Raw genomic sequence first — 27,382 nt, 5'->3', positions numbered from 1 at the left:
AATAAATTTTTAACCAAACATTTTTTCTACAATAGAAAAATGTATAAGGTAAGGTGGAAATGGAATTAACCCCATGAATATGGCAAAATCCAAAGTAAATGCAAGGCTTATGATAAAAACATTTAACTTTTATGAATTATTTATTTGTAATTACTACAACTTTTAATCGCTATAGAAATGTTACAGCTAAAAATGTGGATGACGCTATACTCTAGGTATAGGTAGGTTCACTTTCAAACAAACATTATGTAAAATATGATTCTAAAACGCGTTCGCCTTGTGCTTTGGCACAAAGCTAAAGCCATCTGGCACTCGTCCCAGAAGCGACTCGCTTAGCTTCACCCAGTCAGCTGCGTTGCCAGAACTCATGAGGGTCTCCATTTCATCGCGTCCTCGATATTTCTGCGGTCGAGCGTTGATCTTTTGCGGCGGAGCCGTCTGTAAGGCCTCGGGTATGTATCGGTACAAGAAGGACTGCCATTCAAGAAGGAATCGGCGTGTGGTTTCGACACCCTTAGTGTCCGAGCCCCAATGCTCCAATCCGTAGTTGCAAAACTTTTGCAAAATTTCGTACCGTTGACCAGACGAAGGTGACCAGGCTTGTTTCTCCTTGATCTCTTGGAATATCCAGGGCTTTATTAACGCTCCACGTCCAATCATCACTGAACTAACATGCGGCGCCAAACTCCTTCTTTCCACGTAATCCTCATAGCTAAGTATGTCTCCGTTACCGATCACCGGCATCCGTTTAGCCTTTGCGGCGCACTCCTCGATGTAAATCCAGTTGGCATGCTTGGTGTAGCGCTGCTCCCTGGATCGCCCGTGAAGGGTCACTGCTGAGGCGCCCCACTCTTCGACCAGAGGCAGGAGTTCGTGCGCCACACTCTTGTCAGCATATATGCCAGTGCGCATCTTCACGGTGAAAGGTAAGCGATTGGACAAGGCGGCACAGCTACGCACAGTCAGCTCCAAGATGTTTGTTCTTCGCATTAGGGCACTACCGCCGCCCTGCTGGTAAATAAGATCTATCGGGCAGCCAATGTTGAGATCTATGAAATCCACCTGGGCAGTCTCATAAATAACCTGAGCCGCTTGGTTAATCATGTTGGGATTATTCCCGCACAATTGTACTCCGAAAACATCTTCGCTCTGATGGCGCTTCGTTAGAGCCCATTCCTGACCCATACCCTTCAGTAGAGGCTGAGCACAGGCCATCTCGCCACATGTGATGTCAGCACCGAACTCCTTACATATTCTTCGAAAGGGCAGGTTGCCCAAAGTTGTGAGTGGCGACAGGACGAGTTTCTCACGGAAATCAACGGCTGGCTTTTGGTCAGCATCTCTGCCGGTAGGGAAGTCAACAATTGCGCAACCAGTGAGAGTGGGAGCTTGGGAACTCGCTTCCTTGACTTCCTCTTGTTTTTCCTTCTCAAGTTTGTCTTTGTTGTCAGTAGAGCTTGAGTTTATCGTCTCTGAGCTTGAGTTTACCGTCTCAACAGACTGTTCCTGTTTCCCGTTCTTTTCCTTTTGCTCGTTTTGCTTCCGGGCATCTCGTAGTTTCTCCGCGAGCTTAATGAGCTCCTTGCTGCGACTAAAATCGTATTCATGTTTTCGAAGACGCACTTGGAGTTCTAAAAAAAGATACTAGATCTTATTATTGATTATTAGTACAGGATTCTTTTTTTTAAACCCACCTGAACTAACCCCATTACACGTTGTCGGTGGAGCCTTTTCGTCGTAGTCCTCCCTTTTAAGGTTTCTGCCCAGCTCATTAGTGTGGGCCTTTGCGAAGCGACAACTTACTCCACGGGCACAATATCCCTTGGTGGTGTACACATAACATTCCGGTCCGAGATCCTCTCCCTTGGCGGCTAGGAAGGAATCTAGATCGTGCACATAGCGACAATTTGGCAGGGAACACGGTTGTCCACCTGTTCCATCAATCAGCGAGTGACACAGGTGCGAATAGCGCTCGTCCTTGAACACTGGGCGATTCTATTGGTAGAAAATTATTTCAAAAAAATAAGATTAATACGATAAAATAAAACATTAACTTGCTTTGTTTTGTCCACGCTTGCGTTCCTTTTTATCCCATTTCTTTTTTCCACCGGCTTCTATTTCTTCGCCATCCTCTCGTTTTCTTTTGTTCGTCTCGTTGTTTTCGGTGTTAGCTGCCTCATTGATTTCAGATACCAGGTATCTGTAGGATGTACAAAGTTAATATCTACCTGAATTATTAAAAGTTTTACTTACTCTGGTTTTATATAGCAAATTCCCGGTTCCATTTCACAATAAACAATCGCACGTGTTGGTCGGCTTCTTCTTCTTCATTGTTTTTATCAATCAGCTGTTTAAAGCTATGTAGCTGTTAGTTATCGATAGTTTTGCAGATGTTGGCGGTAATAAAATTGCAGTTTTTTCTTAACTTTATAATCCGGACAAATTGTATTACTCGTGGTGAATCGTGATTAGATTTGCATAGTAAGCACAATCGAAAATGTGCCTTTAGAAAATAGAACTAAATTAGAACGGTATATAAAACAAATATTTCAGCTAGTTATTATATCGATATTATTATGGTCACAGTGAACTTTTAGCTGGTGGGCTCAACACTGTTGTATAATGGTGCAGCTGTTTAAATTCCTCTTAAAATCAACTAAATCTGTGAGAATAGCAATAACTAATTCTGAAGTTGAATTAAATCATTTAAATATTTAGCCCGGCCGAGCCCACTTCCGGCCCACCTTTCTGGACACCCTACGCCTAGCAGTTCGCGGGGGACATGGCGGCAATGGTTTGCCCAAATACGGAGGTGTCGGTGGCCAAGGCGGTTGCGTCTATTTGGTGGCCAAGGAGGGGCTCACCCTTCGGAAGGTTGTCCAAGGATTAAAGGACAAAAGGGTTGCAGCTTCAAGTGGCGAAGACAGCAGCAAGGCAAGCATCTTTGGACGCCGTGGAGTTGACCAGAAAATCGAGGTACCGGTGGGCGTTCAAGTATATGATGATCAACAGAAACTCATCGCCGATCTCGACGAGAACGATGCCACCTGTATTGTAGCAGGTGGAGGAATCGGAGGATGTACGGCCACCAGTTTCTTAGGACGTCCTGGCGAGAATCGCATAGTGAATCTGGACCTTAAGCTCATAGCGGACGTGGGACTCGTCGGATTCCCAAATGCCGGCAAGAGCACGCTTCTTAAGGCCGTCTCTAATGCCAAACCTAAGATTGCAGCTTATCCCTGTGAGTCATAAGGTTTATTTATAATGGTAACAAGGAAGGCATCTTATTTGTATTTTTTCATCCTTGCTTTCTTACCATAGTTACCACCATCCGGCCCCAGATTGGCACCATCGAGTACAAAGACCTGCGCTCCATAACTGTGGCCGATCTTCCCGGACTCATCGAGGGAGCTCACGCTAACTTCGGCATGGGGCACAAGTTCCTAAAGCACATCGAGCGCACGCGCCTGCTGGTCTTCATGGTGGATATATTTGGCTTCCAGCTGAGTCCTCGGCATCCCCATCGCGACTGTCTAAACAACATATATTCCCTAAACAAAGAATTGGAGTTGTATGATCCATCACTGCTGGAGAAGCCCAGCGTCCTGCTGCTAAATAAAATGGACAAGGAAGGTGCACACGAGATCCTCACCAAGGTTAAACCGGTTATTAATGACCTTACCATCGGGCTCGAACAATGTCCGGAAGAACTACGACCGAACCAGGTGTTGAAGTTTGAAAGCATTGTACCTATATCGGCCTTGAACTCAACAAAAGTAACGCAAGTTAAGTCGCAGTTAAGGAGAACATTAGTGCGATTGGCTGAGAAACAGTTTTTAGCAGATGAGGATCAGATTAAGGAGCAGTTAAAGCAGCGCGTTGGCCTAGTGGGTCCCAAAATTACGTAGCTCTATGTCTATATTTAAATAAACTAAATGATACTCTTTATATATATTTAAATTTTCGAATCTGATTCGATATATAAAACATACACTTCTTATTGCCAAAGAAGGTCTTAAAGGAACAAGCGCTAGATAACATTGTATTTGAATTTGGCGCCTAAACTGAGTATATAAACTTCTGAATTTTTTTTACTTCAGCTACTACTGACTATTTGATGCTTTAATTTAAGTTCATTTGATGGTTGCTATTTTTAAAGAAAGTTATTTTGATTTTGTAGTTTTGAAAACATAGTCAAAAAATTTTTAGACTGACGCTGGAATCACCCTGCGGATTACTATTAACTTTTCGTTCAGTGTTACCATATCATTTACCCAACAGATGGAATGCCGTGAAAGCCCTTTCTCCATCTGGTAATACTAAAAAGTTTGTTTTGTTGTTGTTGTAAGATTCGCTGGACGTTTCGTTCGTCGCGCGTTCGGAAGCAAAAAAAAGCTTAAAATGGTCAAAATCCAACGCCCGCCCAAAACCAATAAGATTTGCATTATTGCAGAGCAGTTGCCGCAGTGTCATGTGTGAATTGTGCCAGCAGTGGGAAAATGCAAGTGCCGAAGGACAATAGCAACAATGCCAGTTCGATACATACACACAGACGAGGGCCGATGAAAAACTGGTATATAAAAGACGCCAAAAGCTTGCGAAAAAGAGAGCCAACGCGCCCCTAACTTGGCTACAGGATAATAAAAAGGCGATACAAAATCAGTGGCGACGATTTGAGCGGCAGGATAAACAGGAAGCAAACCGTCCGTGATGTCACAACAACACCCCCATCACGCCCACCCCCACCACTACGCCCACCACTATCCGCCTCCTGCAACGCCCATGTCCCTTCAGCAACATCAACAGCAGACGCAGCAGCCGCATCAACAGCAGCAGCAGCAACAGCAGCAGCACGCCAATTGGTACTCACATGTTGCTTCCTACCCCACACCCCACTCGGCTTTCGGCCCCGCCCCCTCCTGCAAGGCCACCAACAGTAGCAGCAGCAACAACAACATCATGGGTGGCGGAAGCTATGGGCCGGGGGGTGGTGGTGGCGCGCAGGGCTATTATGGCGCCGCTGGCGGTGGCCTCAATGTCAGTGGGACGATGGTGGGTGGTGGGCAGAGTTACGGCCTTGGGGCCAATACTGTGGCATATGCCCACAACCAACTGCTGCAGTACCAACAGCAGCAGCAGCAACAACAACAACAACAACAACATCAGCAACTTCCACAGCATCTAAACCAGCAAAGGTCCTATATGGGCCACGATATCATGACCGGCAGCTATCCCTATATAAAAAGCGAACCGCTGGAGGCTTTCCAGCAGCCTCCTAATCCCATGGCCCCACCCCCGGCACCAGAAGTACTAATAAAATGTGAGTTAATTGCTGAAATTTAATTATAAATATTACAAATTACTTTAAAGCAATAATATGGATGGTCGAAAAATGTATACTCCCATAAAATTGTGTACTTTTTACATAGGGTTGTGTTTTTCTGTATACTTGAAAAGATAAAGCCAGGAGATGACAATCTCTAGGAATATTAATGCTAATAATTCTTTAATTATAATTTACAATCATTACACTAAAAACAACTCAGTATAAAAAGCATCAAAATATATATTCCATTTAAATTAGCTAAGCAAATCGCTGGTTACGCGCAAATTAAATTTCCCCATAGACAAACTTACAGAGTACACACGAAAAATGATTTAATTATGTTTACATAAATTATAAAAAATAAATCAGAAAAAGTATTTGAAAACAAATCCCTTTAAAATAAGCTAGGATATCCAGCAAAATCTATTTTTGCCATAGAAACAGAAACAACAACCGAAATTACTTGGGGGCCATTTTCCTATAAGTAGCGTAATTTCAGCTCCATTTTGGCGTCGAATCAATAAAACGTTTGTTGAGTTTCGCTGAGGTTTGGCGCTTGTTTCGTTCGGATGGTTTTCGGATTCGGATTCGGTTCCATCGCGCTCGTCAACCTACGGCTCTGTATCTGTATCTCTGCCCTGTTCGGTGTTCCGTACCGCACAATTTTGTTCTGTTTGCGCTTCTCTCGATATGTGCGAAAGTACGGTTGGTTGTCAGTATGTATCCGTTTAGCAAATGTATACTCGGATAGATGCTTTATACTACCGGCGTAACCTATTCAGTTCGATTCGTACGCATACACATACTCGTATATCCAATAAGTGTGCCTCTATCATCTCTTCCCTCTTTTAGTTTTTGGAATGGATTGCGGGAGAACTGTCTCCCAAGTTGCATCTTATGTAACGTGTTCCCATAGACTAACCTACAAATACTTTGTTCCGCCCCATAATCCCCTAAACAGTAATTTTAATGGGCGTATGGGCGAGGCCGAAATACGGAGAGCAAAATAAATATTATTAGGTACGCACAAAATACAACGCCCGTCCAAAAGCAATGATATTACGGTAATTAATTAGTTCAGTCTCTCACATATGTTCTGCTTGCTTCATCTTATTCATCATATTCATTGTTTGAAATAATGTAAAGACAGTATATATCTAGGAGTAATGCCGTAATTAAAGTTGAAAATCAAATAAAAGATACATAAGTGCATCTATCTATTAATGAGCTAATTCCAGAAACCCAAAGCAATTATTTTTAAAATGCTTGCTGTATAGTTTAAATGTTTTAATGCCAAGCGGTAAAGAATGTAAATAGAAGAAGTATCTGTTTGTCTGCAGAGCACTCTGTTATCTATCAATTTTGTGTGGGCGCAATTCATTCTTATCAGCAACCGAAGGGAGTTCAAAATAGAATTCGAAACCATAGAAACAAACAATGGATACTGAATTTTTCATCGGGTCAGAGTTTTTTCGAAATATATAAAATAAACTATATGTTAATATTTAGGATATCTAAAAAAACGAAATATTTTTTAGAATAAATATTAAAATATTTGTTCTAATAGCGGAACCCATTGACGAACATTCCTACAAGTCCAACTTTATTGATGATAATACGCCATTCGCTGACTTTAGTAAGTTCAACGAATTTAGCGAGGATATGTTGAGTCCCAAAGTGGAGCTAACAGTAAAAGATGAGTCATATGGAAGGGTAAGTAGGAATGACTTCATGAGTGAAACCTTCTAAATGACCATTCCTTCTTTTTAGAACACTGACAGCTTTCTGCGCCGCAAACAACAATCGGATCGGAGCGCCGAAAGTCTGCCTATTTGTCAACGTTGCAAAGAGGTCTTCTTCAAGAAGCAGGTCTACCTTCGACATGTGGCCGAGAGCAATTGTGGCATACAAGAGTACGACTTTAAGTGCAGCACGTGTCCCATGTCCTTCATGACCACCGATGAGCTGCAGAGGCACAAGCATCACCATCGTTCAGACAGGTTCTTCTGCCACAAGTACTGCGGGAAGCACTTTGACACGATCGCAGAATGTGAGGCGCATGAGTACATGCAACACGAGTACGACAGTTTTGTTTGCAACGTAAGGCGATTCTTTAATTTCCAGTCTAAATCAATATTTTATTGATCATTTGTTTTGCAGATGTGTTCCGGAACCTTTGCCACCCGAGAGCAGCTATACGCCCACCTTCCGCAGCACAAGTTCCAGCAGCGCTTCGACTGTCCCATCTGCCGCTTATGGTATCAGACGGCTCTCGAACTCCACGAGCACCGTCTTGCCGCTCCCTACTTCTGTGGCAAGTATTACACGGGTGGACAATCATCGTCTGCCTCCCAGTCGCAGACGCAGCAGCAGCACCAAGCGAACTACAAGCTACAGGATTGCCATATGGCTACCATGGAAGGTAAGGATAAATCTGGGGAAATATATAAAAGCAAATTACTATAATAAAACTGAATAGTCCTTCAATGGTCAAATCTTCATATCAGACAAAATATTTTGTAAATGTGAAAGTCGAATGAAATACACAAAGTTGAAGCTTTGCTGACACTTGAATATTTTGATTTAAAAGGCTGCCTTTAACATTTGAGCTGATAATTCCAACATAGCATAACTCAAGTAACAATATATTTTGTTTGTGTTGTAACATACAAATGGCAAGCACGAAAAAAATCTTAAATTCTTTTTCAATGTTAGTATGCTAGAATATATACATTTTTACAGCTAGGTTTCCTAAAGTTATAAATTCAAACTAAATCCGTTTTTAACATGTTGTCTTTATTTTAGTGCCCACCGCCCCGCACCATAAAACGAACTCATCCTGCTCGTCCTTGCCCGCTACGGCTGCTCTGAATTCGCTGCTGCAGCAGCGACAAGCAAATGCCGATGGAGCTGCTATGTTTGCCGCATCTGCAATGAAGAACGAGGTGAATGTTAAGCTGGAACGAAGCTATAGCAATTCGACCAGTGAATCATCCTACAGCGTTCAGGAGAGTGGCTACAATAATGCCTATGGAAGCGACAGTTCAATCCACGGAGGAGCGATCGCTGGCCCACAAGCACACTCTTCAACGCTGGACGACTCCGAGGACGCATTGTGTTGTGTGCCGTTGTGCGGAGTGCGAAAGAGCACAAGCCCCACGCTGCAGTTTTTCACGTTCCCCAAGGACGATAAGTACCTTAATCAGTGGCTGCATAATCTTAAAATGTTCCACATACCCGCCGCCAGCTACGCTAATTTCCGGATCTGCAGTATGCACTTCCCGAAGCGCTGCATTAACCGCTACTCATTGTGTTATTGGGCGGTACCTACGTTCAACCTGGGCCATGACGACGTAGCTAATCTGTACCAAAACCGGGAATTGACCAACACCTTTACTACCGGCGAAGTAGCACGTTGCAGTATGCCCCACTGCACCAGTCAACGGGGTGAGAGCAACTTAAAGTTCTACAATTTTCCCAAGGACATAAAAAGCCTGATCAAATGGTGTCAGAATGCACGACTTCCGGTGCAGGCGAAGGAGCCGCGTCATTTCTGCAGTCGCCACTTTGAGGAACGCTGCATCGGCAAATTTCGACTGAAGCCCTGGGCGGTACCCACTTTACATTTGGGTGCCCAGTATGGCAAGATACACGATAATCCCAAGAATCTTTACGTCGAGGAGAAACGGTGCTGCCTCAACTTCTGCCGCCGGAGTCGATCCTCTGATTTCAATATGTCGTTATATCGATTTCCCAGAGATGAGGTCCTCCTGCGACGTTGGTGCTACAATCTTCGCCTTGATCCAGGAGTGTATCGCGGAAAGAATCACAAAATATGCAGCGCTCACTTTATTAAAGAGGCGTTAGGCCTACGGAAGCTATCACCGGGTATGTTAAGAAATAACTAAAAGTAATATAAATTAATTAAAATTTATAATATTTTTTTATTGCAGGTGCGGTACCCACGCTTCACCTGGGCCATACGGACACCTTTAACATTTACGAAAACGAGCTGTGGCCGCCGCCAACGGCTTCCAATAGTCACAGTAGTGGCCTCCAGCAGCACCAGCCGCAACATCATACTTCGCAACACTCACTGCAGCAACAGCTCCACAGCAAAGCTTACCAGCGTCACTCGGCGGCCTCTACGTCGTCCTCGGCCAGTTCGGCTACTTCTCACTACGTGGATCCGGAAATGAGTTCTTCTTACCTCTCAATGGGTGTAGGTGGATCCTCGGCATTGAACGCCACCGACACCATGGACATCTGCTGTGTTCCTAGTTGCGAGAGCAAGCGGCACAACAACGAGAACATTACATTCCATACTATACCGCGCCGACCAGAGCAGATGCGGAAGTGGTGTCACAACTTGAAAATACCAGAGGAAAAAATGCACAAGGGCATGCGGATCTGCAGTCTGCATTTCGAGTCTTACTGCATCGGCGGTTGTATGCGTCCGTTTGCTGTGCCTACCCTTAACTTGGGTCATGATGATGAAGACATTCATCGAAATCCGGATGTGATTAAGAAGCTGAATATCCGAGAAACGTGCTGCGTCGCCGTATGCAAACGGAATCGGGACAGGGACCATGCCAACCTGCACCGTTTCCCAAGCAATGTGTCGCTGTTGACCAAATGGTGTGGCAATCTCCAGCGCCCTGTTCCTGATGGCAGTAAGCTTTTTAACGACGCTATCTGTGAAGTGCACTTCGAGGATCGATGTTTGCGCAACAAAAGGCTAGAGAAATGGGCAGTGCCTACTTTGATTCTAGGACATGAAAACATCGCCTATCCTCTGCCAACACCGGAACAGGTGGCTGAATTTTACTCTCGACCCACTGCGCCCAATAATGGCGAGGAGCAGGGCGAGTGCTGTGTAGAGACTTGCAAGAGAAATCCCAGTGTAGACGACATCAAGCTTTACCGGCCGCCAGAGGAGGCTTCAGTGTTAGCAAAATGGGCGCACAACCTGCAGACGGAGGCTAGTCAACTGACGAGTATGAGGATCTGTAATCTCCACTTTGAGGCGCACTGCATCGGCAAGCGGATGAGACCTTGGGCGATACCCACTCTAAATCTGGCTGGCAACATAGAAAATCTCTATGAGAATCCAGAGCATTCGATGCTGTATAAACGACGAACGCACACAAAAACTAAACTACCTACTTTGGTTAAACCAACTTGGGTGCCCAGGTGCTGTCTTCCACATTGTCGCAAAGTTCGAGCTCTACACAATGTCCAGCTTTATCGCTTCCCTAAGCTCAATCGCTCTACACTTGCCAAGTGGGCGCATAATCTGCAGGTTCCCATGGTTGGCAGTGCTCAACGCCGGCTGTGCTCTGCTCATTTTGAGCCACATGTTCTAAGCAAAAAGTGTCCTGTGCCGCTGGCGGTACCCACACTGGACTTGAACCCACCACCTGGCTTAAAGATTTACCAGAATCCCGCAAAGCTAAAGGCCAGTAAGCTGTGCCTGCAGCGCGTGTGCATAGTGGAGAGCTGTCGAAAGACGCGGGCGCAGGGAGTTCAGCTCTTCCGGCTGCCACATAGTCCCACGCAACTGCGCAAGTGGATGCACAACATTAAGACGCGTCCTAGGGCGGCGATGAGGTCTCAATACCGAGTTTGTTCTCGTCACTTTGAGACGCACTCGTTCAATGGCAGGAGACTAAGTGCTGGCGCCATTCCCACCCTGGAATTGGGTCATGAAGACGAGGACATCTATCCCAACGAAGCGCAGGCCTTTGTCGACGAGCACTGTGTTGTGGAGGGCTGCGAGGCATCTAAGGAACAGGCGGAGGTTCGACTGTTCCGCTTTCCCACAGAAGACGACGATATGCTGTGGAAGTGGTGCAATAACCTTAAGATGAACCCGGTGGATTGTACAGGAGTGCGTATCTGCAACAAGCACTTTGAGGCAGATTGTATAGGGCCTAAGCACTTGTACAAGTGGGCTATTCCCACCCAAGAACTGGGCCACGACGACGCCCAAATCGAACTAGTACCGAATCCCAAGCCAGAGGACAGATATGTGGATCCGGTGTTTAAGTGCATTGTGCCCACCTGCGGGAAGACGCGTCGTTTTGACGAGGTCCAGATGAACAGTTTTCCCAAGGACCCGAATCTCTTCCATCGCTGGCAGCACAACCTGCGTCTGGATCATCTTAACTTCCTGGAACGCGAACGGTACAAGATATGCAACTCTCACTTCGAGGACATATGTATTGGCAAGACTCGGCTCAACATTGGCTCTATTCCTACTCTTGAACTTGGACATGACGAGACGGAGGATCTATTTCAAGTAAATCCGGCGGAATTGCAGAGCAATCTTTTCGGACGGCAGCGAAGATTACACGACGAGTCGAGTGGGGTAAGTATCAAGCAGGAGTTTTCTGAATCCGAAGACGTAAAGCCGGATGTGACCACCATGCGCGATGCCTCAAATTCGAGTACTAGACAGGTAAATTCCCAAACATAAATAACGAACATTTCATTAAAAAAATGTTATTCCTTTTAATCTAGATTAAGTTCAAGAAAACTATGTCTGATCTAAAGTGTTGTGTGCATAGTTGTGGACGGAGTCGATTGGAGCACGGAGCAAGGCTCTTTCCATTTCCTAACGGCAAACAGCAACACCTCAAGTGGCGCCATAACCTCCGCCTTGAGCCCGACGAGGTGGACCGGACAACGCGGATTTGCAGCGCCCATTTTAATCGGCGATGCATTGATGGCAAGCAACTAAGAAGCTGGGCAATGCCCACGCAGCAACTGGGTCATCAGGAGCAGCCAATTTACGAGAATCCAAAGAATATTCCAGGATTCTTCACACCCACCTGTGCTCTAGGTCACTGCCGCAAGCGTAGAAGCATCGACAATGATCTACGCACCTACCGATACCCAAGAAGTGAGGACCTGCTTGAGAAATGGCGGGCAAATTTGCGTTTGGCCCCGGATCAGTGTCGCGGAAGAATTTGTGCGGATCATTTTGAGGCCCAAGTGAGAGGAAAACTAAAGCTGAAGACGGGAGCGGTGCCGACTTTAAAACTGGGTCACGATGAAGGCTTAATCTATGACAATGAGGCTATCAAGGTGGGCATGACTGACGAAGAAGAAGGCAGCTCGGAATTGCCACGGCTGAAACTCAAAAGAGAGCCGATTGACGAAGAGGAAGAAGAAGGGGAGGCTGAAGAGGAGCGAAATGACCAGGACAATGAGGATGAAGATGAAAAAGACGACCACTATTTTGATCCTCTCGAATTGGTTGAGACCTTTGCAGAACATCAAAGCGATGATGAAGTAGAATACCACGAGGATGATGAGGATGATCGAGACGACGAAGAGGATTTGGAGGAGGGTGACCACTTTCTTCCGGATTTGCCGCCCACTCCTCCGATCGTTCCTATGCGTCGCGAAAAGCCTGCCAACAATGTAACGCCCATTTGCTGCCTGAAGCATTGCAGAAAAGAACGCACTGCCTTTCACCTACTCAGCACCTTCGGTTTTCCTAAAGACCGCCAACTGCTGCTCAAGTGGTGCGCCAATCTCCATCTGAATCCTGATGACTGCATCGGCAGGGTTTGCATAGAGCACTTCCAGCCGGAGGTACTCGGTACTCGAAAGCTTAAGCAAAACGCGGTGCCCACTGTTAATGTCGGGCATAATGAACCACTCAGGTACTCATGCAATGGAGTGGATCAAGACCAGGAGCATTCACAGCCACAACATTCGGTTTTTCGGCTTTGGAGCCTAAAACACTGTCGCAAGAGGAAGCTCACAGAACCTCCGGACATTCGCCCAAGCAAGTGGAGGACTGCGAATGTGCAGATGATGCAGAGGTTGAGGATGGAGATGCAAATAGAGAGAGAGATCAAATTGGAGATCCAGCCGGAGAGAGCATTAAAGACGGAGGTGACGACTCGAACGAAGCATCCGAGGGAGAGTAAGCTGGAAAGATGTTGGATCAGCATCTGCACAAACGAGGATGTTAACCAGTTACTTCCCATGCCTGAAAATCAAAATCTTTTAAGAAAATGGCAACATAACCTGAAACTGCCTATGGACACCGTTTTTAGTGAGATTCGTGTATGCCTGGAGCATTTTGAGGAGCAAGTTGTGGAAAACGGAAACCCCTTGGAGCATGCAGTACCCACCTTAAAGCTGGACCAAAACAGTTGGAATATCTACAGAAACAACGGCTCGTGTCTAGTACCTGGCTGCGGAGCTACCTCGGGAACTTTTGAGCTTTGTTGATTTGCCTGAAAATATGGTAATAAAAACCACCTGGTTGTCTTACCTAAGTTTGCCGTTCAGCAGCGATGGTCTTCTTTGTGGTGACCACTTTATGGAGCTGTATGAAAAGGTTGAACTACCCAAAGTTCTGGCCTTGCAAGATTTGGAGAATTTGCAATGGACAGTTGATGAATTTAAATGCGCCGTTCCTGGCTGCTCATCACAAAAAGGGCATGATCTTAATCTTACCCAGCTTCCAGACAAGGAGGTGACGCTTTTTAAGTGGCTACATAACACAAAAATATCGTACGACCAACTGAAACATAGAAGTTATCGCATATGTCTGCTTCATTTTGAGCCATCGTGTATAGAAGAGAATTTCCCGAAGTCTTGGGCTATACCCACTTTGCATTTAAACCATGAGGACAAGATTCATTTGAATCCCAGACAGTCTCAAGGACAGGAATGTTCGGAATCACGTAGTGAAACTCCTAATAGTAATTCCAGGCTAACTCCTCTTAGAATAAAGACGGACCTCTCCTCCTTGGGCAGTCCGTGCGCAAGTGCAAGTCCAAGTCCCCGTGGCAAGATCCGGATATGTTGCATTCCTACATGTGGACAATTTGCAAACAGTCAAATACGGCTCTATCGCTTCCCCACCGAAGAGCATGCCTTGCTTCGGTGGCTGGTAAACACACAGCAACAACCTCGCCTTGCGGATCCTTTGGAGCTTTATGTGTGCCAGGCACACTTTGAGCCCGATGCTATTTGCAAGAAGCAACTTCGCAGCTGGGCTGCTCCAACTTTAAACTTGGGCCACAACGATTATGTTATCCCAAATGCCAAGCACAATGGGAACATCGCTGACGGCCAGGACACAGAGCAGGCGATGATGTTTATCCGAGAGCGATATTGCTCCGTGCTGACTTGTTTCCAAGTTGAAGGTAACGGAATAAGGCTCTACGAATATCCAAAGGAAATGACAACGATAAGAAAGTGGGCATCGGCGTGTAGACATCGATCCATGCAGGCCAGTAGCCATGGATTCAAAGTATGCCAGTCTCATTTTGCGCCGGAGTGCTTTAGTCCTGACACTTTAGACTTGATTGACGGATCGGTTCCCACCCTGGAGTTGAGCAAAGATGATATTGAAAGGCACTGCCTAGTGCCTGGATGTGTTAAGGATGCGTCGGGAGACCGTCTTCGCTACTATAAGGTGCCAAAGACCACTGGTCAGCTGAAAGCTTGGAGCAACAACCTGAAGATCAATGCCATGGACCTCGGACTGGGAGAGCAGCTAATCTGCGAGCGTCATTTTGAATCCTTTTGCTTTGGTGCCAACAAGGGATTGCGTCCTGGGGCACTTCCTACTCTGTTACTCGGTCATGACGAGGAAGTGGAAATGTTGCCCAATCCGGAAAATCTCTGGCAGCGCAAAGCGGAGGTTTGTTGCGCGCCAGGTTGCGGACGCATACGACAGCTTGGAGAGGCTCAGTTTAGTGGATTTCCCAAAGCGTTACCATTGGCCGATAAATGGATATATAATCTCCGACTAAGGGTAACCAAAGATCAGATAGGTAAACTGAAAGTGTGTAGTGCGCACTTCGAGACATCTCTCTTCAATAAAACCGGATTACTTTCGGGGGCTATACCCACCGTGGAGCTTGGCCATTCCTCTCCGGATATTTTTCCAACGGACACGCAAAATCTTGGAAAAAGTCCAAAGTTTTCTAAGAGAACCTTGATGACGGGGGTCGATTGCTGTTATCCGGAGTGCAAGGAATTGTCTAAAAACTTTTCTTACAATCTGCCCGATGAGGAGAATCTTAGGAGAGCTTGGCTACGTCATTTAAACATCGAAGAGCAAACGAATTGCATCGGAAAACTTTGCCCGCTGCACTACGTCATTCTTTATGAGCTCAGTGTCAAAAGTTTTCCAGAGCACGAATCAAATGGATTCCTTGAGGATAATTACCATTCTGCTCGAAGCAACAGGCGCGTTCGGATCGTTAGCTGTGCAGTTAAAGGTTGTGAAATGATTAGACCCCGGGATAAGGTTCAACTGCACGGGTTGCCTCAAAGGAAAGACATCCTCAAAATGTGGGTAGAAAATGGCCAACTAGAGATAACTGAGCCGCAGCAGCAATACATGCTCAAAGTGTGTCGGAATCACTTTGAGCCTCGCTGCTCTTTTGACGAGAGGCGGTTGCATCCCTGGAGCGTTCCTACCCTGCATTTACCATCAAATCCGGTACATGAGATTCCAACCAAAGAGATGTGGCTGGAGATGACAGCCAAACTGACCGAGGATGCTGAGACAAACATGGATTATGAGAGAGAGCAGGAGCTGGAGGAGCAGATGGAGGATGATAGCTCTTTATTAGAGCCCATTGTAAAAATGGAGCACATGGAGTCCGAGGAGGAGAACTCGGAGATGCAGGCCTTGGAGGTGCTTCTGGAGGTTGGCCACGTTGAGCGAATGGACAGCTATGAGAAAATGGACAAATCTTACACGGAACATTCCATCTATCAATCTACTGGAATTCGTAACCAGTACAATGCCAATCATTGCGCCGTTGAGGGATGTCAGGTGACCGCTGAGGACGTAGACGGGACCATTAAGTTGCACAAATTTCCTGCCTCTTCGGAAGCCGCCAGAAAATGGATGCACAATACCCAAGTTAACATGAACGAAAAATTCTGGTGGCGCTATCGCATTTGCAGTTACCATTTCGACCAGGAGTGCTTCCAGAGTGCAAGGATAAGGAAGGGTGCGATGCCCACGCTCCTATTGGGACCTAAACGACCCGACAATCTGTATGAAAATGAGTTCGCATTACAGGAGACGGAAGAGCTTTCTTTGTCAGCAGATGTTAACTTACCGGAGCAGAAGATGCCATCAGTACTGGAGGTGACGAAACTGTGCCTGCCGCCGCCAGCCCCACCTCGTAAGTCTAGCAAGTTTTGTCAAATTGAGGGATGTATGAATCACCTGACCACTGAAAACATGACGTTGCACAAGTTTCCGCATTCTGAGGATATGTGCCTCAAATGGCAGCACAATACACAAGTGTCATTCGATCCCTTTTACCGATGGCGTTATCGGATCTGCAGTGCCCACTTCCATCCGGTGTGCCTGCTCAATATGCGACTTGTCCACGGTAGTGTGCCCACCTTGAAACTGGGAAGCAAGGCACCCAAAGAACTTTTTGACAACGACTTCGAGGCCATAAACCTAAGGCTGGACAAAAAGGCGGGACCAGAGACCAAACGCAGTGCATATCAAAGAGGAAAAGGAAGAGGATGAAAATTCTGTACCATTTCTAGAACCAGAACTGCAGCTCCAAGAAGACCAAGAGAAGGAGGACCCAACTACTAGGCAAATATCCTTATACCAATCGAATTGGAAAAGCCAACTTCGACTTCCCGTGAAGCAAGAGAAGGTAACCTACAACCAGGTCAAGTCGGGTTATGATAAGTGCTCGTTGGGTCATTGTCAGCGGCAGAGATCCCAACACGGCGTCCACATTTACAAGTTTCCCAAGTCAAGGCACCAACAGGAGCGTTGGATGCACAACCTCCGCATTCGCTACGATGAGCGACGTCCCTGGAAGTTTATGATCTGCAGCGTTCACTTTGAGCCACATTGCATTAGTTTGAGGAAACTGCGTCCCTGGGCAGTTCCCACCCTTGAACTGGGTGACAATGTCCCGGAGAAGATCTTTACAAACGAACAGTGCCAAGAGCTTTCAACTGATCGGAGCGAGGCTGAGAGCGATGGCGAAGAAGGAGGATGGCCTGCAGGAAGACGAGGACGAAGAGGATGAGGATGACGAGGGAATAGAACCGGAGGTTCGCATTAAGCGAGAACGACGACCCAAGCTAGATCCTTGGCCTCCTGGCCAGATTCCGCCGTGGAAAGTCAAGCAGTGCTGCCTCCCCTACTGTCGTGCTTTCCGTGGAGATGGCATCAAACTATTCCGGTTACCCAACAATCGCACCTCTATCCGCAACTGGGAGCTGGCAACGGGCATGGTGTTTAAGGAGTCTCAGCGAAACACTCGTCTCATCTGCAGTCGGCATTTCGAACCAGATTTGATTGGGGTAAGGCGTCTTATGCGGAACGCCATTCCCACAAGACATTTAAATCCCCAAGAAATCTCGAAAGAAGCCACAAGAAAGCCGGATCCTCCAGCTCCCATTGCAATGTGCTGCATGGCTGATTGTCATCACAATGGAAATATCAAGTTACACAAGTTTCCCAGTGGTAAGATTATTATTTTTTTAATTTTTAAGTGCATTTGTATAACTTTAATTAATTTAATTTTTTCCCAAAAGATCCCTCGCTGCTAAGACAGTGGTGCCAAGCTCTTAAGGCTAACGGATACACAGAGATACCGTGGCAAACATATCTGCTCGTTCCACTTGCCCACCGACAAGACGATAAGCTGCATTATCTGCGGTGTGGAAAAGGTTCAGCTCCCGATGCTTAACTTTCCGGACCAGCGTAATCAGCGCGCAAAGTGGTGCTACAATCTCAAGATCGAGGCCATACCAAAGTGGGATCATTCTAAGCACATATGCTGTCGTCATTTTGAATCCCATTGCTTTGTCCAGGAAGGTGAACTACGTCCAGGAGCGATTCCGACGCTGCATCTTAACCATGATGACACGAACATATTCCTCAGCGACTATACAGATGGTCCGACGATCAATCGCATAAAGGACGAGCTCTTGGACAATGACGATATGCTGCTGGTTTAGTCTACCCACTAAAGGAATCATTTTAGTCTAGTTTTAGCTGTACCATTTTATAGATCTTTTTGTACATTCATTGTACCAATGCCACATCACGTCTTCTAGTTTTTATCATGTAGTCTCTACCGGTGATTTTAATGCGTTATTAATTCGTAAGTGGCTTAAGGAGTATATGCCATACAAAGAAACAAACAACACACAATGTTCCTTAAGTTTTTGTTTTTACTTTTTATACATACGTACTTTAACTGTGAGAGAAATCTGTTTTAGTTTCCATATGATAAATATATATAAACTAAATATATATATACATATTATGTAATATCCTTGAGCGTATATGTGTAGATCTGTAGATGACCCAATAATAGTTGCAGGTTTTCTAAATATACATAAATAATGAAACTGAAACTATGGGAATTGCTGAGATTGTATTCATTTCCTTTTTGGGGGATATTTGAATATTATTATATTTATATATAAATATATTAATTATTATTTATTGAATATTAATATATTTTATTTATATAATATATTATTTATATATAAATATAATAATAATAATATTTATATATAAATATATTAATAATATATTAATATATATATATATAAATATATTAATATATATCATTAATATATTTATATATATATATATTATAGAATATTAATATATTTATATATAAATATATACATGGCTTTCAATATCGATTAATACATTTCATTTTATCTGTTTTTCAAAACATATATTCCGAGTAGGTTGTATTTCTACAAATTTCTTTAAAAGAAATTATTTAAAAGATGGCTGAAAGCCCAAAAACTTTTAAAAACAAAACTTAAAAGTAATTTAACAGAATTTAATAACGTTGCCTATTTTGGAAATCCTTTTTGTGTCCATATTTTGAAATTGGCGGTTTCAATTTACGATATTCACATAGTCGGTATCTATTGTATAGATTCGAAATAAACAAGTTGGCAGGGTACTCAGCTGATTTTGGTACCAACGCTAAAATTTCGGTGAGTCCCGCAACAATGTTCTCCAATGTTATAGACTTCAAATTGACAATTACTAAAAAAAGTATACCATATTAATTGTGTAATTGTACATATAATCTTGTTTTATATATATATTGTTAGCTTTTAAGTGATAAATATATCGCAGAACTTTAAAATGGAACAAGTGCAGACTAAGGAGGAACCGCAGTCAGATGACGAGAGCCTCCTAATGGAATCGGAGATTCATATTAAATCGGAACCTCTTATGGAAGACGAAACGGAATCGGAAGAGGACTATCCCCATTCAGGTGGATTTCCCTATTAAAGAGGAAACCCCAATGCTGAATAAAGTAAAGCAAGATCCAGAATTTACCAATACTGTCAGACGGAATATCAAGACGTGTTGTATACCCACTTGTATGCAGCAGGAGAGCAGTCAAATCCAGCTCTATCGCTTTCCCAGCCAGGATAACGCCTTGATGCAGTGGCTGGTGAACACCCAGATGAAGCCTCGCCTGGTCAATCCCCTAGAGCTTTATGTTTGCGAGCTCCACTTTGCACCTGAAGCCTTAAATAGAAATTGGTCGGTGCCAACTTTATACCTCGGTCACGGAGAATATGTGATTTCAAATTCTGAACAAGATTCTGAGAAAACGATGAAGTACATCCGAGATCACTATTGCGCCGTTCTTAGTTGTTTCCGGGAAAAAGACGATGGGATCCGACTATATGACTGTCCAGAAGACAAGGAGACGCTGCATAATTGGATACGTCGGTGCGGCTTAAACTCCCTGAAAGTTAATAGTTACGGCTTTTCGATTATGTCAATCCCATTTTTCCGTGGACTGCATCGACACGGAGACGGGCGACTTGTTCGCGGGATCTTTGCCAAGCACAGAGCTTTTCACCTGTCTGGTTCCGGGATGTGTCAAGGTAGAAAGGTCCTCCTGTCGAATTCTTTAAAGTGCCAAGAATCAACGCCCATTTAGATGCTTGGAGTAACAATCTATCAATTTCTCCAGCTTATCTCCTGAGAGATAATCAACGCATTTGCGGACGTCACTTCGAGGATTACTGCTTTAACGTAAGTCAAAAACTGCATACTGGTGCGCTGCCCACTCTATATCTGGGTCACGACAAAGATATCCTGCCCAATCCTGAAAATATTAGATCGAAACTCAAAAAGGTTACTTGTGTGGCGATCGGTTGTGGACGCATCTATAAGTCAGGGGACAATCCGTTCGCTGTGTTTCCAAAGTGGCCCGGTCTAGTTAGCAAGTGGAAGCATAACTTACGGCTGGAATTCACCTACGAGGAATCAAGAAGGAAATTGGTGTGCTATGACCACTTCGAAGATTCCTGTTTTAAAATGTTTGGTGGCATAAATCGAGTACGCTCAGGTGCCATGCCTACCCTGAAGCTTGGCCACCCTCATACCGACCTGTATATTAACAACTTTAAGGTTCGAGGGAAAACATCAAAGTATCTTCCTTCGTCTAATGGAAACAAATACGATTGCTGCTATCCAAGTTGCACAGAGTCGTATAAATCTAATTGTTATGATCTACCGAGGATGGATAATCTACGCAAGGCCTGGCTAAGTCACATGAATATTAAAGAGTCTCCTGCTGAGACACACTATACCTTAAAACTTTGCCCGCTACACTTAATTATTTTGTATGAGGACAAGAGATTTTCGGGGTATGCTACCGGACGAAATTCTGGATAGTAATTACAGCAATGCCCGTAGTAGACCACGAATGCAGAGCTTGAGGTGTGGTATAAAAGGATGTGATACCTTTCATCCGAGAGATGGTGGTCTCTTTCATGAAATTAAGAGGATTAAGGAAGTCCAACAAATGTGGGTGGATAACGGTCAGATGGTGTTGAAGAAAGGATCGTTTAATCGTGTGTGCAGTAAGCATTTTGAACCAAAATGCTACGACGGACGTCGGCTGCTTCCGTGGAGTGTGCCAACCCTGCATTTACCAGGAGAGGTAGTTCATCAGAACATTACCAAAGAGCAATGGCTAAGTTATCGGAAGACGGATTTAAAGCTTTGGGAAGATGAGGAAGTTGATTATTTGGATTCGGACTCTAATGCTGCGAAAATCCTAACCGAATCGGATAAACAACCCAGTGAACAGACCTTGGAAGTTGTTCTAGAAGTGTCCAAGAAGCGCCGCCCCGAGAGTATCCCTTCATCTATCTCCAAGAGAAAGAAGTTCAATTCAAATCACTGCGCCGTTCCGGGTTGCCAAGTGGCCTTCAAGGACGTAAATAGAACTCTTCGGTTGCACAAGCTTCCCAATACTGAGGATGGTGCCAGGATGTGGTTACACAACACCCAGGTTAAAATGGCCGAAGAGTATTGGCCCAGCTTTCGCATCTGCAGTCACCACTTTGAACAGGATTGTTTCCAAGGGTCCAGGCTGAGGAATGGCGCCATGCCCACAATTCAAATGAGTGGTGTATCGCTGGGGGTGGTGATGTATGAAAGTGAGTGGATAGCCAAGACAAGAAAGCCTCCGTCCCGTTTTCCAAGGGCAGTGAAAAATTGCTAATGGTTCGTAAATCTATAAATATTCCATAAATTACTTTAATTGATCTGTTTTAAGTATTTTATTTTAAAAAATTGGAAAAAAGGAAAAATATTTAGTTTTTTGATCTGTTTTTAGTAAAATATTTTGAAAATACATAGTTCATAAATTATGTTAGCATATATAATGGAATCTTTGGCTATATTTTTATTTATCCAAAACCCAAAAAGAAACGTATAATTAACCCTGGGCAAAAAGTGCAGTTTTATTTTCTAGCTTTAAATAAACATATGTATATTTGTTAGCTTGATTTATATATTGTAGCTTGACTTTGTTTGGGAGATATCAAACATTTAAAAGCTGTATTTACATTTAAAAAAATAAAATATGTATAAGTTAAAACTATCTGCCAATTTTTGACCTTTCTTTTGTTTACTTTAAAAACAAGTTAATAATTTTACCAATATTTAGGGTGAGGAGTAAAAGCGTTAATTTTGTAAATCTTAAAACTTGATTTTAATAGGGACAACAAAGATACTTTTACTTTAAAGGGTACAAAAATGAATTTTAAACTAAAGAAACTAAAAATATAAGAATTTTGCTTTATTGCCTATCTAACCTTAAATACCAAGGTGAGTGGGATAGGTGCTACTATTTTCCTGCCTCGTTTGCGGATGATCCATCTTCGTTGTGGGGATAGCTGGCGTCTAGGAAAAGATTGCGATCCGATTTGTTCGACTACACAGAAATACATATTAGATATAAGGGAATTTTGGTGGATGTGGGACCTCACTTACTTCTCGGTATTTTTGGAGGTAAATAGACAGCGGTTCTACATAGTTGTCGAATCCCAGATTGCTAAAAGCTACCAGTAGGTCGTCCCCATTGACCGTCTTTCGATTCTCGGCTACGCTGCGTTCAATGGCTTCGCTACTGATGAAGGATATGAATTCGGAAACACACTCTTGGATGCATTCGCGTGCATCTTTAGCGATTTTGCCATTTTGCGGCACCGGTACCTTCATGATTTTTATGATGTTGCAGATGGGTAGGAAGCGGTCCTGTTCGCGTAGCATAATCCCTCCATCCTGTTTATCCGATTCGTCTGAGAAAGTGAAATTGATTAACTAGCGCTGGAAGTCGCTGTTTGTGCAGCTTAATCCTTACCACCGGAAGCCTCGTCCTCCTCCTTGACCAGCATGTCATTTAGATACTGCTGCGAGTCCTCGCTATTGCTCATATCTCAAGGTTTCCTTTGGTTTTTATAAAAGGTTTGGTTTTGTTTACCTTTAATTTTTCCTTTTGGTATTAGTGCTACGTCTATCGATATGTTTATAACAATAGTAGTATCGGTTGGTCTGGCAACACTTCTATCGATAGACATATTCTGATCGCAGCGGTATAGAGCAGCACAGCGGTATTTATTTCCCTGCTCCTCTCTTCTTCTTTATAATTATATTTGTTGATCTGAGATCCTCAAAGCGCTGCAAAATGAACCAAGATTTTGCGCTAGCCAAGGGGAATATAGACATTGAGAAGATCAAGATGAAGTTGGAGCCGCAGGACGACTTGCCTGGTAGTGCCATCGAAGTTTTAAGCGGTAAGCTTGCGATGCTCTCTGCTCACATGCGTTGGTCTATGTGTGTGTGTGTGTGCTGCTGGGCGTGAGAGAGTATGGGTGTTTCTATTCTATTACGCACTATACCGTTAACTTTAAATATTTTTTTTATAAAAAATGTTGGACATTTGCAGCTTTCAATAAGGTGGAGATATTGGAAGAGGGCTCTGAAATAATAACCGTGCCGATTAGAGATCGCTTGGAATCAGAGGACGAGCGCAAAATCATCGATCCTTAAAATCGATCAGCAACAGGTAAAATTATAACCTCAAAAAGAATAATCAACAAGGGAATGTGTTTAATATCGTTAAATTTCGGTATAAGATAGTTTGTTATCCAATTTAAGTTTTCTGTTGAAGTTTCAAAACTTTCAATCCTATATTTTTTTTTGGTGTTAAAATGTCATTTCCAAATCCTTTCAATAGTACAAAGCTCCCCTAGTAATCGTAGAAGAAAAAGATTATTGACATATTCTACATCTTAAATTTCAGTTATTTGCTGTTTCATTGGAGGACAGCCCAACCCCAAACGAATGCAACATTTGCAACTATGTCTATGAAAATAACCAGGACATTTCAGGACACAAAATCAATCATGAAATGAATCTGCACTTTTGTCGCTTAGGTTGTGGCATCTGGTTAAACTCCTTGGAACAGATCCTTGAGCACGAATATCGCCAACACTCGCAGCCAGGAAATGTTTTTTGTTGTAGGGTGAGTTCTTCTATTCCTGCTTTTTATAAATGCAATAAACGAATTTAATTTAGGTTTGCGATTTCTTGGCCAGAGACGCGGACTGTCTGTCTAACCATATGCAGAGGCATATATATGTTTATCGTTTTGTATGTGCCATTTGTCGTCGCCATTTCGACTCTAAACAGAGCCTACAGTTGCATAGGAAGCATGGTGAATACGCCTGCGGGCGGGTCGAGTACGTGCAGAGTCTCACCGAAAAGCCAGAACTTGTGGCAGTTAGTGCGCCAGTTTCTGTAGAGTCGTTCTGCGATGTGCAGATTAAAGAGGAACCACGTAACGCAGAGGATGAAGAGCACATGCTATTAGAAGACAACCCTCCAATTAGCGTAAAAGTGGAACCCCAGGACGAGGAAATACCGGATATAAACATTAAAGAGGAACTTACGGAGCAGTTTGAAGATAATTCCCTGAATAATTCTCTCTGGTCAACGATACCAATTCCGCTAAGGAAGAAACTGCGCTTACCTGCGTTAAACTCAACAAAATCGTATTCGGACTTTAAAAAGTAATCATACATTGACTGGAGACAATATAATGATTCCTCAGATTACTCAACAAAGCATAGAGGGACAGAAAAAGCCAATTGCATCCAATATTCTTAAAGTATTGCCCAGCAACTGCGTGGTAATTAAGTTGCCTCCCAACACAAAAATCCTGAAGTTGCCACCTTCGACTGCAAAGGAATCTGTTACTATTAGTCTGAGTGACATGCCCAAGTCAACCAGCATCGTTAAGATTCCGCAGTCAATAAGTATAACCAAAGTGAGTTCACTGAATAATAATTCTGCAACTATTCCCTCATCTCCGACTATTCAAACTGTCTTGCCTCCGCAAACGCATGGTCGGGCATCATGCTTCCTTGTCGATGCGTTTAACAAATCGGAGAGCAGGCCCGAATCCATGAAGATAATTACCGAATTTCGCAATCAAATACGATCAATAGAAAAGACATTGCCATTACCGGGAACAGTGCTGCAAGCTTCAAAGCTAAAGAAGGATATCCCTTTGATTGCTCCCAAAGATTCACCGAAGCCCGTTGAACTGATATTGAACCCATTGTCTTTTATGGTAGCTCAGCAGCTGCAGGTCCAGTACCCAGACTACCGTTTTATGTGGAAATGTCCGCTATGTAAACAATCGCACGAGAAGCATTGTGCATTTCGCAGGCACCTGACCAGCCAACACGAATTAAATGAAGAGCAATTATGCAAAGTTAAAGTCTTATTAATGCCATACAAAAGTAAGTTTCGTCAATTTTGGGATTTTTTTTATTTTGGAAATAAATTATATCTCTGTTGCAGTACTTTTACAGGATTCAACAATAGTGGAAACTGACAAAGCACATGTGGCATTGGAAACGGTGGTAAAAAAGGAGTCACAACTGGAAGAATCAACTCCAGATGTAGACAAGACTGTTAATGTGCCTTTTTTGTTAAACTGCACCGAAGCTGTCGCCGCTTTAACAGAACAGACATCGGCATTATCAAATATTTGTGTTAAAAATGGGGTTTCAACCCTAAAAAAAACCCTAGAGAAAACCGGCTCAAAAAACTCCAGAAAGAATAATTCGAAGAGTTCACAGTTTCAGTGTACGGACTGCTCTAAAATATTTACGACTTTTGGAGCCCTACGGATCCATAAGTCGATCCATACGGGTGAGCTGCCGCATAAATGCAACTATTGCGACAAGCGATTCCGAACCCCTGGACAGGTGCGGGTGCACCACCGACGTCACACCGGGGAAAAACCATTTAAATGCAAGGTGATGAATTAATTACCTCATATATAAGTTTAATGGTATTAATTGGGAGCAATTCGATTAAATGTTAATTACTATAATTTCTTTTTACAGATCTGCTCATTGGATTTCACTCATCGAGAAACTCTTATTTCCCATCTATCTCGCCATATTGGAATGAAGCGTTATAAATGCTATGGATGCGATAAATATTTTGTAGTCGTTAGTGGCCTGCGAGCCCATCGTCGTCTCCGGCCGGACACTTGTGGAAAGGTTAAGTTTACAGCAAGAGCCCACGGCCCCCGTGTGCGGGTCATCAGGGGCGAGGTGGTCTTCGAACATCACCCGGAACACAATGGCTACTTACGCAGCGAAGATCCGCTTAACATTTTGTCCCAACGTGATCTAACAGACTTAAACCCATCTAAAATTGTTGAGGATATTAAATAATTGTTATTCTTTCTATTGTTTATTGCTAAAGCTTTGCTTTATATACTTCTTAAATCATTTGAACAGCAGGACAATAATATATCTCGTGTTTTGAAAAAATGCGATAAGAATCTAAAAAATAAAAAGTAGGATCCTGATCCATAAGAGAAATTTACTACAAATTGCCATGAATTTTCATTAATTTGTTAGAATTTAAGAGTATATAATATTTTAAATAAACACTTTAATGATTCATTGAAGAATCTTTTACACATATTTTATTTTATTAATTTAATAAATAGGTTGGTAATTCAGGAATAAGCAATCTTTTTTTATTGAGAAATTTTGACCACGAATTCTGATAACAATTGTAATTAAACATTTTCAATTTTTGTGGTTGGTTGCAAGGGATTTTCCAAGCTAAGAAACTGATCGAGCAAGTATTCATGTTGGGTTAAATCCGATTTTTCGTATTTCTCGATTGCAATGAATAGGTGACTTCGTTGGGATATGGTGGTCGGAGACAACTTCTCTTTCATTTGTCTGGCACCTTCGACGAATCTAATGTAGCATTTCGAGTCCTCGGCTCCAATAGCCATGGCAAGGTCCACTATGGCCAATAAGCTCTTTTCAATATCTTCTCTCTTGGGCGAATGCGTTTTGTTTTACTTCTTTTTGACTTCTATAAATGTACTGGATATATTGGCGATATAAGCGAATTTCATGGCAGTAGTGCCTTGCTTAAGGACTTCCTTGCCGCGGTTAGCATAGTTCTGAATGTCATCAGTTATCGATCCACGGTATTCCACTGGCACACTATCTACCATTGACTGCGTAAATGTAGAAGTTAGGTAGGCCGCATTATGAATTTGAATGTCTAGAATAGACTCTAAAAAGTAATCAATAGATTAAAAGATTTTGGGCATCTTTATTTTATATACTAACCAAAACAGATAGGAAAAATATCAGCGAGCAACGCATCTCCAGCAATTCACTTAA

General features: G+C 43.5%; 5 protein-coding genes across 5 annotated transcripts; 3 read left to right on the top strand and 2 right to left on the bottom strand.

Moving 5' to 3' along the window:
• Positions 1-121: 121 nt before the first annotated feature.
• Positions 122-2,349, bottom strand: LOC108114880 (tRNA-dihydrouridine(47) synthase [NAD(P)(+)]-like). The gene is made up of 4 exons (XM_017226038.2): positions 2,254-2,349; positions 2,059-2,200; positions 1,695-1,995; positions 122-1,631 (listed from the first exon to the last, which is right to left on the bottom strand). Exons 1-4 carry the CDS (start codon positions 2,283-2,285, stop codon positions 262-264), a joined length of 1,845 nt encoding a protein of 614 aa, XP_017081527.2. The 5' UTR covers positions 2,286-2,349; the 3' UTR covers positions 122-261.
• Positions 2,350-2,596: 247 nt separating this feature from the next.
• LOC108114769 (GTP-binding protein 10 homolog) lies at positions 2,597-3,948 on the top strand. The gene is made up of 3 exons (XM_017225880.2): positions 2,597-2,664; positions 2,719-3,241; positions 3,322-3,948. Exons 1-3 carry the CDS (start codon positions 2,623-2,625, stop codon positions 3,906-3,908), a joined length of 1,152 nt encoding a protein of 383 aa, XP_017081369.2. The 5' UTR covers positions 2,597-2,622; the 3' UTR covers positions 3,909-3,948.
• Positions 3,949-4,352: 404 nt separating this feature from the next.
• On the top strand, positions 4,353-18,721 carry LOC108114842. Its single transcript, XM_017225988.2, is given in 12 exon segments — positions 4,353-5,320; positions 6,894-7,039; positions 7,097-7,426; positions 7,487-7,748; positions 8,132-9,214; positions 9,280-11,786; positions 11,849-13,554; positions 13,556-16,844; positions 16,846-17,343; positions 17,345-17,822; positions 17,894-17,925; positions 17,927-18,721. Coding segments are annotated over 12 exon segments (11,334 nt in total). The 5' UTR covers positions 4,353-4,710; the 3' UTR covers positions 18,320-18,721.
• A 3,731-nt stretch (positions 18,722-22,452) lies between these two features.
• On the bottom strand, positions 22,453-23,176 carry LOC108114850 (transcriptional activator hap3). Its single transcript, XM_017225996.2, has 3 exons — positions 23,011-23,176; positions 22,641-22,948; positions 22,453-22,581 (listed from the first exon to the last, which is right to left on the bottom strand). Exons 1-3 carry the CDS (start codon positions 23,081-23,083, stop codon positions 22,495-22,497), a joined length of 468 nt encoding a protein of 155 aa, XP_017081485.1. The 5' UTR covers positions 23,084-23,176; the 3' UTR covers positions 22,453-22,494.
• An 88-nt stretch (positions 23,177-23,264) lies between these two features.
• On the top strand, positions 23,265-26,434 carry LOC108114847. The gene is given in 7 exon segments (XM_041819282.1): positions 23,265-23,443; positions 23,596-23,691; positions 23,930-24,174; positions 24,228-24,703; positions 24,705-25,456; positions 25,518-25,978; positions 26,069-26,434. Coding segments are annotated over 7 exon segments (2,475 nt in total). The 5' UTR covers positions 23,265-23,334; the 3' UTR covers positions 26,405-26,434.
• The last annotated feature ends 948 nt before the right edge of the window (positions 26,435-27,382 follow it).

This window comes from Drosophila eugracilis, unplaced genomic scaffold (genome assembly GCF_018153835.1).
Source record: "Drosophila eugracilis isolate 14026-0451.02 unplaced genomic scaffold, ASM1815383v1 contig_513, whole genome shotgun sequence".
Lineage (NCBI taxonomy): Eukaryota > Metazoa > Arthropoda > Insecta > Diptera > Drosophilidae > Drosophila > Drosophila eugracilis.
The sequence above is the reverse complement of the archived record's forward strand: the minus strand, read 5'-3'. Positions and strand labels throughout refer to the sequence as shown.